This window comes from Amblyraja radiata, chromosome 8 (genome assembly GCF_010909765.2).
Source record: "Amblyraja radiata isolate CabotCenter1 chromosome 8, sAmbRad1.1.pri, whole genome shotgun sequence".
Lineage (NCBI taxonomy): Eukaryota > Metazoa > Chordata > Chondrichthyes > Rajiformes > Rajidae > Amblyraja > Amblyraja radiata.
In genome coordinates, this window is record NC_045963.1 from 24,692,563 (window position 1) to 24,708,156 (window position 15,594).

General features: G+C 41.5%; 2 protein-coding genes across 9 annotated transcripts in view; both read left to right on the top strand.

Annotated features, from left to right (window-relative positions):
* Positions 1 to 7,612, top strand: part of mark1 (microtubule affinity regulating kinase 1) — a 142,878-nt gene extending 135,266 nt beyond the window's left edge. For all 6 annotated transcript variants that reach the window (XM_033025382.1, XM_033025384.1, XM_033025381.1 and 3 more), the window contains one exon: positions 5,911 to 7,612. In XM_033025382.1, coding sequence (XP_032881273.1) covers positions 5,911 to 6,265 — 355 coding nt within the window. In that variant the 3' untranslated portion in view covers positions 6,266 to 7,612. The remainder of the gene's footprint in view (positions 1 to 5,910) is intronic.
* A 4,473-nt stretch (positions 7,613 to 12,085) lies between these two features.
* LOC116975955 (ribosomal protein 63, mitochondrial-like) lies at positions 12,086 to 15,403 on the top strand. Of its 3 annotated transcripts, none has more exons than XR_004412825.1 (2): positions 12,086 to 12,192; positions 14,824 to 15,403. XR_004412825.1 is itself a non-coding variant. In XM_033025390.1 (2 exons), exon 2 carries the CDS (start codon positions 14,840 to 14,842, stop codon positions 15,149 to 15,151), a length of 312 nt encoding a protein of 103 aa, XP_032881281.1. In that variant the 5' UTR covers positions 12,393 to 12,442; positions 14,824 to 14,839; the 3' UTR covers positions 15,152 to 15,403. The 3 variants fall into 3 exon arrangements, 2 of the variants coding, with proteins under 2 accessions (XP_032881281.1, XP_032881282.1); XM_033025390.1 differs by lacking the exon at positions 12,086 to 12,192 and adding an exon at positions 12,393 to 12,442; XM_033025391.1 differs by lacking the exon at positions 12,086 to 12,192 and adding an exon at positions 12,548 to 12,650.
* Positions 15,404 to 15,594: the final 191 nt, after the last annotated feature.

Sequence of the window (15,594 nt, forward strand, 5' to 3'; positions counted from 1 at the left end):
TATTCTGAAGGAGTCCTTAGCATTGATTCGGTTTTCAGTCAAGAATACCCTGGTGAGTTGTGTGGCTGCCTCTCTTCATACAGCTGAGAGATTCTGAATTATATTGCAAAGGAATAAGATGTAAATTATTGCTGGTAGGGGGTGGAGTGGCAGCCGTGGATAAATCGTTAGGAAGCCAAAAGGTAAGAGAGTGGGGGAATGAGAAAAGGCTTATTTCATCTCAGCTGTATGAAGAGAGGCAGCTGCACAACACACAAGGGTATTCTTGACTGAAATTTGAATCAATGCTTGCACTCCTTCAGAATATGAGACAATTTACAGGAATTACCATGTATTGTTTTATGTTGCTGACTCTGGTTTCATCGTCAATTCAATAGGTCATGGGTTGAATTTTAGCCATGCGATAGGCAGTATTTCATCAATATATAATATTAGGTGGCAGAGAGTATTAAAATCTCTTATTACAGGCCCATCATTTTAATGAGATCTTATCTTTGGCCCTAAGAAAGATTTTATTATTGCCAGTGTAGAAGTTCAAAATTCACTGTTCCACATCTGCAATAATTACTGTCGATTACAGTTCAAATTCAAGATTCTTCCATCCTGGTTGGAAGATTTTGATTAATGAATCACTTGTTGCTGACATTTAAAATGATTACCTTCCAAAACATGTTGAAGTAGAACAGGAATATTTGATATGTACATCTATCTATCTATCTTCTATTATTATATAAAACTCTCGCCCCATCCGTCCGACATCCGTCCGGCTGCCTTTCGATTCGTTCCCGCCGTGCGATGTCACAATGCCCGATGCTCGCAGACGTCCAATCGCGATGCCCGACGCTCGCAGACGTCCAATCGGAATGGATCCATTTATATGTACGGCTTCCGGCCGCATTTCTTCCTTTGATTCCCTGCAACTCCGAAACCAGACGCAGAATCGCCGACGTCTTTTCCATTTCGGTAGAGATTTCACTTTTCTTTCTAAGTACCCGCACCTCATTACATTTCGTCGTGTTTAAGTACACGTTTTTAATCAAATCCTTCCCCCCCCCCCAATATTTCAAAACTAAACTGGCTTCTCACCCTTCCAAGCTGCACCAGCCCCAGCCCCTGCTGAACGTTCCATCGTGTGATGTCACAATGCCCAATGTTCACATATGTCCAATCGGAATGGATTCATTTACATATGCCTATGCAGGAGCCCCAGCCAATGGTGGACGTTCCATCGTGTGATGTCACAATGCCCTATGCTCAAATACATCGTTGCCATAGAGAGGGAGTACAGAGAAGGTTCACCAGACTGATTCCTGGAATGTCAGTACTTTCATATGAAGAAAGACTGGATAGACTCGCCTTGTACTCGCTAGATTTTAGAAGATTAAGGGGGTATCTTATAGAAACGTATAAAATTCTTAAGGGGTTGGACGGGCTAGATGCAGAAAGATTGTTCCGGATGTTGGGTAAGACCAGAACAAGGGGTCAAAGTTTAAGGATAAGGGGGAAAGCAGAATCGCCGACATCTTTTCCATTTCGGAAGAGATTTCACTTTTCTTTCTAAGTATCCACTCATTACATTTCGTCGTGTTTAAGTGCACGTTTTTAATCAAATCCCCCCCCCCCCCCCCCCAATATTTCAAAAATAAACTGACTTCTCACCCATAGAATCAGCACCAGCCCCAGCCCATGGTGAACGTTCCATCGTGTGATGTCACAATGCCCGATGTTCACATATATCCAATCGGAATGGATCTATTTACATATGGCTTTGCAGGAGCCCCAGCCCCTGCTGAACGTTCCATCGTGTCATGTCACAATGCCCAATGCTCAAAGACATTGTTGCCATATTGGGAGTACAGAGAATAGGCTGTGGGCCGAGGAGCTTTATTCTGCGGTTTCGTGACCCAAGTCACCAAACTACATGAAATTTTCACATATTGTGTAAAAATATTTACATAAATCACCCCTGAAACTCGATATGAAGAGGACTTGCACATTTTAATTAAATTAGAGTAAAACGTGAAAAATGTCGGGGAATTTTTTAGTCCAATCAAAGCACGTTTGACATTGAGTTGTCTGCCAGTTGGCCAATCACGCGCTTTGTTTCAGGCAAGCACACAAAATGGATGAGGGGGCTTCACAGATGCCTGTTTTACTGGAGATTCCAATGTGTTGTTCTGTGGAATAAATGTCATGGAAACTTGCAGCAGGTTCATTGTATTTAGTGTGAAAAGCATAAAAAAGGCAGAAGAAAGTGATCCCCCCTCCCCCCACCTGTGTGTTTGGGGGGTGGTTAATGTGAGTTTGATGCCGCAGCCCCCCCTCCCCCCCCCCCCCCCCCCGCAAAACGCCGTTGGGGAAACAGACCCAACGGGTCTGCACTTGGTCTAGTCTATCTTTAAAACTGTGTGCCTGTCGCCTGCCGTCCGTCCGGCTGCCTGCCTGCCTTTCGATTCGTTCCCATCGTGTGATGTCACAATGCCCAATGCTCGCAGATGTCCAATCGCAATGCCAAATGCTCGCAGATGTCCAATCGGAATGGATCCATTTACATGTACGGCTTCCGACTGCATTTCTTCCTTTGATTCCCTGCAACTCCGAAACCAGACGCAGAATCGCCGACATCTTTTCCATTTCGGTAGAGATTTCACTTTTCTTTCTAAGTATCCACTCCTCATTACATTTCGTCGTGTTTAAGTACACGTTTTTAATCAAATCCTTCCCCCCCCCCCCGACCCCCCCCCCAAAATTTCAAAAATAAACTGGCTTCGCACCCATAGAAGCAGCACCAGCCCCAGCCCCTGATGAACGTTCCATTGTGTGATGTCACAATGCCTGATGTTCACATATGTCCAATCGGAATGGATTCATTTACATATGCCTTTGCAGGAGCCCCAGCCCCTGGTGAACGTTCCATCGTGTGATGTCACAATGCCCAATGTTCACATATGTCCAATCGGAATGGATTCATTTACATATGCCTTTGCAGGAGCCCCAGCCCCTGGTGAACGTTCCATCGTGTGATGTCACAATGCCCAATGCTCAAATACATTGTTGCCATAGAGGGAGTACAGAGAAGGTTCACCAGACTGATTTCTGGAATGTCAGGATTTTCATATGAAGAAAGACTGGATAGACTCGCCTTGTACTCGCTAGATTTTAGAAGATTGAGGGGGTATCTTATAGAAACGTATGACATTCTTAAGGGGTTGGACAGGCTAGATGCAGGAAGATTGTTCCGGATGTTGGGGAAGACCAGAACAAGGGGTCACAGTTTAAGGATAAGGGGGAAATCCTTTAGGACAGAGATGAGAAAAACATTTTTCACACAGAGAGTGGTGAATCTCTGGAATTCTCTGCCACATAAGGTAGTTGAGGTCAGTTCATTGGCTATATTTAAGAGGGAGTTAGATGTGGCCCTTGTGGCTAAAGGGATCAGGGGGTATGGAGAGAAGGCAGGTACAGGATACTGAGTTGGATGATCAGCCATGATCATATTGAATGGTGGTGCAGGCTAGAAGGGCCGAATGGCCTACTCCTGCACTTAATTTCTATGTTTCTATGTTTCCCTCTCCTCACCCCTCTCCCTCTCCCACCCATCCCTCTCTCCCCCACCCCCCTTCCCTCTCTACCACCACCCCCTTACCCCTACCCCTCTGTCCCTCTTTCACCACTCCCCCTACCCCTCCCTCCCCACTCTTTCACTTCTATCCCCTTACCCGACGCCTCTCCCTCCCCCACCCTCTCTCTTCCGCTCCCTTCCCCTCTCTCCCCCACCCCTTCCCCTCTGTCCCTCTTCCACCACTCCCCCGTCCCTCTTCTACCACTCCCGCTACCCCTCTACCCCTCCCTCCCTCCCCACTCTTCCACTTCTCTCCCACTCTCTCCTCCCGCTCTCCTCACCCCTCTCCCATCCCTCTCTCCCCCACCCCCCTTCCCTCTCTACCCCGCCCCCTTCCCTCTCTCCCCCCACCCCCTTCCCCCTATCCCTCTTCCATCACTCCCGCTACCCCTCTCCTCCTCCCTCCCCACTCTTCCACTTCTCTCCCCCTTCCCCTCCACTCTCCCTCCCCACTCTTTCCCCTCTCTCCCCCCACCCCTCTCCCCATCCCTCCCTCCTCCCCTCCCTCCCCATCCCCCCTCCCCCACATCTCTCTCCCCATCTCTCACCCCCTACCCCGCTCTCCTTTCCCTCCCAAATCTATCCCGTTTCCTCCTCCTCCTCTCCCCTCCCTCTCCTCTTCCCCCCCCCCTCCGCAAAAGCCGTTGGGGGAACAGACCCAACGGGTCTGCACTTGGTCTAGTACAATATAAAATTCTTCAGCTGCACTAGATGACAGAAGATGGAATTATTAATATTTAAAACATTATTTATTTTAGTCCATTGATATTCAATATTTGTTGGAAAAACAGTAGTAAAGTTATGATCCCTAGTTTTAGGAGGTTATTGCATTATCAACAATTTAATGTTGGGTGGAAATATGCAACTGCCAATTTGCCACATATTGACAAACGACTTCGGTCCCATCCCAATGGTTTTAAGCAAAGGAGTACACTTGCCTGTTCATCTGAAGAGTTAAGTTTAGATCATTAATGAAAATTAATCTTGCACACAATTCAAGTCATAAAGGCCTAGTTACTTAATTTGTAGCTCTTACATATCAGCAGATGTGGAAAGTCCGTAAAGAGCACAATAAAATTGGGATTTTAAAAAAAAATATTTCACCAATATTGTGTCAGAATTACCATGATCAATACTGTGACTCTTGGGATCAATTTCTCAAAGCAAAACTATTTTGACACTGCAAAATGAATATGGAATTTGGAATGTAATACAAGAATAATTTGGAACATGACAGTAATAGTAACATATTTTGCAGGCCGATAGTGACCCATGGTTCATAAAGTTATGCATGAATTGACACCTAATGCATGTTGTAAAGCAACTGATAAAGATTGATTGATAAGTATAATCAGTAACTTCATTGCTGTCGTACTGGTGCCATTATGCATGACACCAAGTGGAATTTGTTCTTTTTCAATCCAGCAATTCATATTTGAAGGCAAATCACTATGAAAGCCTATCTGATATTCCTGGTTGTGAGAATGTGGCTTCATTAATATTTATATATATTTCGCAAAAAGCTTTAATTATTTTAAGTAGGATGAAGAAAATTATTAGAAAACAAAGGGGTTTATTTTGGATCTGTCATTTTTATTAAATGTTACAAAGATAGAAGCGTTTAAAATTATTCTTAGCATAACCTAATGACAGCACTGAAGTTAGTATTTTAAATGTTAATTTAAGAGATGATTGCTAATGGTTCACACACACAGCTTTCATGGAACTAATTGTTTCTATAAATTGGTTTCCAGTGAAGTGCTAAATTAATCTGCATCATGCTCTTAACCATACAATGGAAGTCTATATCAAGGCAAATCTAGTTTGGTCTTAATACACCTACCTTGGAGCAAAGGCACATAGTGACACTGTATATCAAAACAAGTAATGATTTAAACATCATTCGGAAGTATCTGAGCTCATATATTAATTATGCAATATTCTATAAATACAGCACTATTTAATATCTACATATCAACTATACCATTTTAATTCTACAAAGGTAAAAATACTGAAGCTGGCCGAAAAAAAATGTTTGATGTGTTTTAATAGAGTTTGCTTTAAATTACCACTTTCTGCTTTAGCTAAAGATTGCAGGTTGATTTATCCTGAAAAGCAGTTATTGAAAATCTATTTTATTAATGAGTCAAAGTAGCTTTTAAGAGTTGCAATGTATTTTGAGTAACTTAAATGTATTTTGAAGTGGGATAAAACCATATTTGTAAAATCAGGCAAAGAATCTATATCTATGTTGTACCTAAACATGAAAAATATGTCTCTACTTTCAGGAGTATGTTAGGAGAATCAAAAGACAAAGAAAGGGATGACATTAAAGATGCAAAACCAAGGTCCTTGAGGTTCACGTGGAGCATGAAGACCACTAGTTCGATGGATCCCAATGATATGATGCGTGAGATCCGAAAGGTGCTGGATGCTAATAACTGTGACTATGAGCAACGAGAAAGATTCCTTTTGTTCTGTGTTCATGGCGATGCGCGACAGGACAACTTAGTTCAATGGGAAATGGAAGTCTGCAAGTTGCCACGTTTGTCTCTAAATGGTGTTCGTTTTAAGCGAATATCAGGAACATCTATAGCATTCAAGAACATTGCATCCAAAATTGCGAATGAGCTGAAGTTGTGAAGAAAAACTGTAATTATAAGATCAGGGAAGTTTCTGGTATGATATACAGTTCACTCCTGAATGTACTGGTATTATTGCTAATGTGCGTGAGTTTGGCCACCGATCCCACTTCCTCTCTCATACCAATAAACGGTTAGAAATTACCGTCGCAATAAGGTTATATATATTGTGATTATAAATTGTAAAACCTGGATCCGTATGGCTTATTGTGAATTAGCTTTAATGAATTGTGATCTTATTTCCACATGTACAGGTAAGTATATTGAGCATTGTCACAGCTTATGTTCATATAGTTGTACAATAAAGAATAATACCTAACACCTACAGGTATTGTATAGTTGTGTCCTGATTTATGTACAGAAATGCTCATTTTAATGTTCCATGTGTTTTTTGAGCTTGAAGTTCTTTAGCACTAACTACATTTTTGAGTGTTAGATAAATAAAGATTTTTGACTTCATGTTAATGAAAGTTAATCTCTTCCTCCTACCGTGACCCAAAACAGAAGTCATTACGATCTTTTAAATTTGTGACATGGAAGTCCAATCTGTTCTCTCCACGTTATACTATTGTCATTAATAGCACAAAATAGCTTTTGGGAAAGTTGTCTCAGGAATTATCAATCATCTTTGAGGATGATAGTCCTCTTCCTTTCTTTTTGTGCTGTATGGGACTACAAATACCCACCATTCACATTTTAAAATTTGTGTATAAAATAGTAAAGCTTACACATTAAATGGTATGATTTCCTGACCCTCTTGTAATCTCATGTACTGAATAGTTTACCAGATCTCCTGTATTTATTCCAGGACAGTATACCTGTAATGTGCATTGTAATTATTAGGCCTTTGCCAATTAAAGGATTTTTTTTCCTTTATTACTAGTGATGTACAATGTAAAACCACTAGTACTGGTACATTTAATACATGTTTTGTACCAAATTAACCATGTAGGTTAATTGTGCAATTGTATTTTATGTTGTAATTATTGTAATATTAGCATTTGACCCCGTCTGCACTCTTGTGACAATTTGGAAAAGTAATCAAGCTCTGTCAATATACATGTTGTGATCAGATTGGCACTGATTATCAGAAGGTAATCTAAATCTTTGTATGGTTGCATAAAAATGCAAGAACATTAGGTTGAAGCTTTGGATTGTAAATACTCTGTAATGTAGCTTTCCTGTGGCGGTTGTGTTTCAGAATGACATTGATCTTGCTGCCTTAGAAGATGCTTGGACAGTTGTACTTGCCCCTCCCCTTTATGTTTATTGAGAGGAGTTCAGTGCAAGGTACATGGGTACGTTTTCAATGGTGCACAATATTAAAACAAATTTGAAATGACTTGAACATGGAGTAAGTTTTATTTCATTTTAACCTTCTCCTGGGAATTTGCATGTCAATGTAAAAAGGTATATACTTTTACTTAGAAGCAAGGAACTGCAGATGCTAGTTTACAAAGAAGGACACAGGGTGCTGAAGTAACTCGGCAGGTCAGCCAGTATATCTATAAGTATAGATACTTATCCATGCTCTTCAGAGATGCTGCCTGACCCGCCGAGTTACTCCAGCACTTTGCGTCCTTTTTCATCCTTTTATTTCATTTTCAGTTGCATATTCATACAAAGAAGCTTGATTATTATATTATTAATACAGACCATATTGTCCAACTGGCTTATTGTTTATTATGTAACTTCTTACTTTGGTAAGTTAATTAGTTTGTTTCAATATATTTATTGATGTTTGAAATCATTGTGGTAAAACCAACTATTATGGCCATATAGATAATGTTCTCAAGGCCTTGCCCTGATAGCCATAAAACCTCGTGGTGACTGTGAATGGCTTTAGCTTACACACTCACTGATAACAAAATGAGTCTTCCAGTCGTCAAATCTTGATTCATTGGCTTTTAATAAACTAATACAAAGCAAGACATAGTTCATCACACTCCAATCTCAATTGCTGTTCCATTACGTCATAAACTTGCCTTAAATCTTTAATCCATAGCTCAGCACATGGTTCAGAGCACGATAAAACTCAGTGCCTGTGTGTTAAATAAACTGTAAGACATCTCAGTCCCACAAGGTTTAAACTGCAACTAACCTAAAAAGCCCCTAGCTCCACTGAAAGCCGTAAGCATGCTGATAACAATTAAAGGCAACTAGACAGAATACATAAAATGCTGATCATAGCTAAATGGCTCCAACACCAACTAAGAAGACTAGTTCCTTCATATTAGTGATTCTTAAATAATAAGCTTACTTTGATACTTCTATTAGTCATAGAAAATTTCAAAATCAAAATGCTGGAAATATTCAACAGGCCACTCAGCAACAGAATACACAAAGTGCTGGAGTAACAGCAGGTCAAGCACCATCTTGGAGTCAGAGTTATACAGCATGGAAACAAGCCCTTTGGTTCAACTTGCCAACACCAACCAACTAGGTCTATCTACCCTAGACTCACCTGCCTGCATGTGTCCCATATCCCTTTAATGTATCCATGTATCTGTCCAAATTATTAATAAATGTAACAATAGTACTTGCCTCAATTACCTTCTCTGGCAGCTCGTTCCATACTCCCACCACCCTTTGTGTAAAAATAAAATTATCCTTCTGGTTTCTATTTAATCTTTTCCCCCATCACCTTAAACATATGTCCTCTGGTTCTTGATTTCCCCCACTCTGGGCAAAAGATTCTGAGCATTTACCTGATCTGTTCTGCTCATAATTTTGAATACCTCTATAAGATCTCTCCTCATCCTCTTGTGCGCCAAGGAGTAAAATCCTAGCCTGCTCAACCTCTCTATATAGCTCAGGCTCTCAAGCCCTGGCAACATCCTTGTAAATCTTCTCCCAACACTTTCCAGCTTGATAATGTCCAAATCTGAACACAGTACTTAAGTGTGGGCTGACCAACGTTTTATACAACTGTAACATGACCTCCCGACTTCTATACTCAATGCACTGACTGATGCAGGCCAGTGTTCAGAAAGCCTTTTCAGACTGATATGGTGGAGGGTGCAGAAGAAAGTTGGATGAGAGGAGGGGCAGGCCAAAGCCTGGCAAGTAATAGGTGGATGCAGGTAAGGGAGGTTTTGATAGATTGATAGATGGTTGGACAAAGGCCAGAGATGAAAGGCACAAGACAACAGAATTGAAGAATTGTGAAGCTAGAGAATGAGATGTAGGTGGAAGGGGAGGTGTAGATGCAAGACCAGGTAGGGCAGATGGAAAAGGAGGGGGGGGGGGGAGGGAGAGAAGGGAGGGAGGGTTTGTCGATACCTAATATTGTAGAAGTCAATGTTCATAATGTGGATGGAATTAATTATCCTTTGCCTACTATCTTAAAAGGTTTGTCTTCACAAAAAATGCCATATTAAATCCCATCACCTTGCAGTGGGAGACACAAGAGACTCCATATGCTGGAATCTTGCGCATAAACAAAAATGCTTGAAGAACTCAGCAGGTTATGCAATATCTGTGGAGGGAATGGACGGACGGCATTTCAGGTCAGGATCTTTCTTCAGATTGATGAAGGGTGCCAACCCAAAACATAATCTGTCTATTCCCTCCATAGATGCTGCCTGCCTCTGAATTTTTCCAGCACTGCTTGCCTCTCTAAATTACTTTTTTTACCATGCTGTGTGAGTTGGCCAGGTGGATGAGTTTTTTTATGTCAGCTTTACAACTCCTCCCTGAGGCATTTTTGTTGCAACAAATTGGAAATTTACTCAACATAATTTTTGTTGTCTACAAATGGAACGGGGGAAATGCTGTGAAGAACAATGGACAATGGGGACCCGGCATGGGGGTGATTGCCGTGAAGGAGGGGGAGGAACAATGGATAATGGAGGACCCAGCATGTGGGGGGGGGGGGGGGAACAAAGGGTGAACTTGAGCGGGGAGGGGGATTTGTAACTTTGTAAGCACCCTTCATGGACGACTATTGCATACCTTGTTAAGGTATGCAAGCAAAAGATTTCACCGTGACTTCTCACATGTGACAATAAAATTTTCCTTCATTTATTCATTCGTTTCAGATGAGCTGGAAAAGATGTAAAGAACTTTATAGGCAGATGCAAGAAAGAACTATTAACAAAAAATGTTTTGAGGAGCCATTTGCAGACAAACACTAGCTGGATAATGGATATCTGGCTGTGGTGCAAGAAGGTGGATGGATGTAGATAGAGCAAGCAGAGGAAGTTATTGGAGGTGTTAGCGTGGTATGGTAGGTTAATGGTTAGAGTTGCTATTGCACAGCACCAGAGATATTTCCTATGTCCCAACAAAAGGCGTGCTGGTTGGCAGGTTAATTGGCTGCTTTAAATTGCCACTAGCACAGGCATAGCAGGAGAGTGGGAGGTTAGGGGAAGGGTTTGGCCTGGGCCTAATGGGGGTGCAAGAGGAAATGTAGGATTAATATATATGAATGTTGGATAATCAGTACAAAGGTGTTGGTTTGAACAACTTGTTTCTGTTGCGTATGACAGCTAAGGGTGGGTAGAGTGCAGTTAGAGATGCTAATTTACTATCTTAACTGGTTGGTAGTAGAATGGGGTTTATGTAAACAGGTGAGTAGCAAGTAAATTATGGACAACTGGTGGGCGAGCAGGGATTAGATGCCAATGAATGGCCACAGCCTAAAGCAGAGAGAGATGTTGGGTGGACAGTCTAGCACTGTTGGCTACCAGTTTGATATTGGGGGGGTGGGGGGGGGGTGCTATCTGACTAAGTTTTAGGGCACGACCAGCTGTTGGGTAATCAAGATAGAAATTAAAAATAACTTTGGAGATGTGCATTGAGAATGTTAGTGGTTTGTGGTATAATGCTGGGATGGGTAGAACAATAAGGGGAAGATTGAGGAATGTGATGTAGTCCAAGATAGGCAGATAAGAACTGAGGAGGTGCTCTGGAGCAGCAGGGTTGCCAGACCTGGTAGGCAGGTACTTTTTTCCCCCTAGTCAAGCTGGCCTTGAGCTCCTGGATGATGGAGCAATACCCCAGAATCCCAGAGCCAGAGGATGATGATCTCTTGCTCCCTTGATTGGCTGCCTTAATGGACATATCAAATCAAAATAAGCAATGCGATCCATTTTTAGCACTTTCTCCCTGCTGGGTGTATTAATAAATATATAAATCTCATAAATTAAGGTAGCAGTCTCAATCTCATTGCAAATCTTGTGCTTTTTCTGCACTTTCACTGGGACTGTAACACTATAAAGCTGTAACACCATATTCCTCACTTTTTTTTTCTTTGCTTGCGTATGACTTGATTGCACTCTAATGCAGAGGATGATTTGGGTGTGTAGCACCATACGGTTTGCACTGCAGCTGGGACGTGTCGCAATAATAAACCAATGCCATAAAATGCTGGCGTAAACTCAGCGGGACAGGCAGGCAGGCAGGCAGCATTTCTGGAGAGAAGGAATGGGTGGCGTTTCGGGTCGAGACCCTTCTTCAGACTTGACGACCCGAAGCGTCACCCATTCCTTCTCTCCAGAGATGCTGCCTGACCCACTGTTACTCCAGCATTTTGCGTCTATCTTCGGTTTAAACCACAGATACTAGCCCATCATCTGCAGCAAAGATCATAGAGTGGCTCCGCTATATGATCTTTGATCCGCTCCGCTGTAGGATCTTTGCTTTGATCTGCAGTTCCTCCCTCCACATAAACCAGAGATCCTCTGCTATAAGATCTTTGGCATAAACCATGTGATGAAAGCGTCAGCAGCAGCAAGTGACCAATCCAACGTGGCACCAATTGCAGCGTTTGTTACTCCGAGAAGCGAAGACAAAACCAATGACACCGCTGAGTATCTGAACACTCCCACACCATGGAGCCAATCGAGCCCTGGGTTAGTGGGAGGCGATGCCTGAAGAAGCGGTAGAGGAGGGCGGCTGTGAGCAAAGATCTTTGGCTGTGAGGAGGTGAGTGGCTCAGCGGGACACCTGCAGTTGCTGCCTGCACCGGGGGCTAGTGGCTCAGCGGGACATCAGCAGCTGCAGTTGCACCGGGAGTGAGTGGCTCAGCGGGACATCTGCAGTTGCTACCAAAGATCCTATAGCAAGGATCCGTTGTAGGATCTTTGGTTGCTGAATGCACCGGGGGTGAGTAGCTCAGCGGGACTGGCAGCTTCTGTGTATAAACGGCATCTGCAGTTGCTTCTTGCACGGGAGGGTAAGTGCAGGGTTTAATACTCGTGCAAGTGAAGGTCTCGTCGTAGTTGTTGCGGTGAAAACAAAGTCGTTCTGGTGATATCTTTAGCCGAGAAAAAGTCAATGACCCCCCTCCCTTATCATCTGCACCTTCTAAACTGTGAACTGTTGAAGATGCCGGCAAGAAGACGAACACCGTAGGCGACAGAGTGCAAAGAGCGAGAGTCCAGGTGGGCCGAGTTACTATCCTTATTTATCTCCTTATTTGAGGGCAGTGGAGAGGATGTTCATTAGGTTGATTCATTGGACCCACGGGCTTTCTTATCGGCAAAAGCTAGGTTGATGTTTATTAACGTTGACACCTAAGTTTCAGTGATTAGATTATGAAGAATGATTGCATAAACTTTTGTTTTATTTACAAAAACCTCGCTGGTTACAATAAGAGTTGATTGAAAGTTTAAAGCTCTTTGGAGGAATGCACTGTATGCGATTTGTGTCTGTTCATTGCTGATTCTACGACCTGGTGTAGCAATGAATTCAGAAGTGAATTTAGGAAAAAATTCTAAAACTGCCTAAGTGTCTTTCACAAAAAAGTGATTAATGCAGGTACAATTATAAATATTAATCTCAAGATTAATAACATAGTAATGTATTTAATAATATGGAGCAGTTGCAGAAGTGTATGAAGGCATCAGCAGAGAGTGAAGACCTGCATATCTCTTTTCTGAGCTGAAAAGGTTTTCTTGGTGTTGGATTAAAGTCATTTTTCTGTCCAGAATCTTGCCAATTAATGTGCACATTATGAAAGGTCATACACAAGTGTCATTTTTTGGAACATTGACCACTGTCCTGGATTGAAATATTCTTTGAGAGTCGATCATACTTGACGGAGGTATTGTATTCATGATCAGTAAATATGTGGAACTTTTAGATTATGCATCCCAATGAAAATCAAGAGCCCATGAAAATGTTTTCTTGGGGCAAGTGAGAGGAAACTCATTGTACACTACAGCAGGGTTACCAAGAAGGGAACCAAATAATGGCACTGAATGGTATGAGCAGTCATGTGAGATGTTGCCAATGAGAATAGTAAATATCAGACAATCTTATTGGTATCTTTCATTAGCTTGGTTTCAGCAATGTGGCACAGATAGGCACTTGAGAAGTTGGGAAATATGAGACTGATGTGTGAAGCAAAATCGTCTTTACAGACAAAGTAAGGATGGGCCGTAGTTTGCAAAGATGGAGACAGATCTTTTGTGAGAACATTCACATGAACAGGATCTAGGGTGACAGTAACTGGAGAGGTCACCCGTTTATTATGTACACTTTAACAGCTTTTGATTGTTCATGAGGTGTGATGCACCACTGTAGTGTATCAGAATTTACAGCAGTTCAATAGCTGTTTCTTATCGACTCAACCGATCCATGCCACCATTATTGTCCAGCTATACTCCATGGTGGCCTTGTTCCTCCATCTGCATAATCTTACAAGATTCTCTTTCTATTCAGTTACTCAAGTACTGACAATGTACTGGGTTATTGTAAGAATGTTATGTAAATGTTAGTCAGCAACTGTGGATTAGAACTTTCATTTGTTTTTGCAATACAACACCAAAAATGTAGTATTTTAAAAGCTTTTCTATACTTCAATGTTTCTAGTGGCAAATGAACTGTCAAAAGACGTGTAGGTTTGTAGGTTAATTACTTCTGAAAATTATCCCTTTGGTGTAGGATAGAACTAGTATACAGATGACCATGGTCAGCACAGACTCAGTGGGCTGAAGGGCCTGTTTCCACTTTGTATCTATAAGGTAAACTCTGGATGAAGAAACAGGATTTTTAGTGCCTTGGAAAGCTTATAATTACTGACCTTGCCACTCTACTATAAAACAAATATCAGCTGGCTTCAGTTCTTGCTTCAGTGGATTTGCTTAAATCTGAAGGTTGTGGTCCAACTTGCCACAAGCAGAATGCACATCAGTGCCCCCTCTCAGCTAGATGCAAGCGTTTTAATTGCATTGGGAAAGTGGCATGTTCTTTTTCTATCTGAAAACATAATATTCCACTGAGACCCTTGAGGGAGTTTAACTTGTTTCTGGCAATGTGGAAATGGTCTACCATGTTTCTTAACATAAGTAGCAAATATTCCAGAGTAATTAATTTGCTGCAGAGGTTTTGGAAAATCCTGGATGTGGCATATCATGGCAAGTTAGTAATTTTCTGGCTGTTTTATTAGCACCAGGGGTCTTAGCCCAGCACTCTGGTTGGCCATCTCCATTGGAGGATCATCTGCTCAACAACAAGTATTTTTTGTTTACAGTCTTTTTGAATGTGCTCACATTAAAATATTAAACTTTTGAATTCACATTCAAATTGTTGGTCTTTACTGTTTCCTTCAAGGTAAAGTTCGGGCAAAATGTTTCTTACTGCATTTTTGCTTCGAAAAGGAATTCCGGGCAAACAATGGATAGGGAAATACAGACGTCCAAGAAATATTACGTGGCAAATGAAACGTGGTTTCATTCGGAGGCTGGAGATTGAAAAGGAGACCGAATACTGGCTCAGCCGCCCCTGGATGACCATTGAACAAGAAAGAGGGAATGCAGCATCACGCAGAGCTGAACAGTGGGAAGCCTTCAAAGCTGCTAAAGCTGCAACTTTCCCTGCACCAAAATACATTGAAGACCATCTAAACCACCTAAATGTAACCAAAAAATGGGGAAATTGAAATGTTTGAAGAAATCTTTTTTCGATTGTGACTGCAGAATTTTTTTTTTAAATAAGGAAAAGCTTCCTGATAAACTAACATACAGAGCCATTGGTTATGTATAATTTCTGAAAGTGTTTGAAATTGCTATCATGCATAGAGTAATAGGATAATTTAATGAATGATATCAAGGAAGTTTGTACTTATGTTCTACTGGTCCTGATGAAATTGTATATCTATTAGGAAACATAAATTAAATATTTGTGAACTTTAGTCTTTTACTGTCCTGGTTTAGTTAGTTTCCTACACTTAGATTTACATAGGAGCTTTTAGCTTGCATTTTAAGCAATTTTAAATTGTATTTTCAAGCTTATTAAAGGAACGAGGAGGAAGTGAATTTAAAGTTAGTTGACTGTCTTTAGTTTGCTACAGCATGTATGAAATGCATGAATCAACATTTTTAG

Coding starts and splice junctions, on each gene's coding strand:
- LOC116975955 (XM_033025390.1), top strand. CDS start 14,840: ATGTTTCTTACTGCATTTTTGCTTCGAAAAGGAATTCCGGGCAAACAA.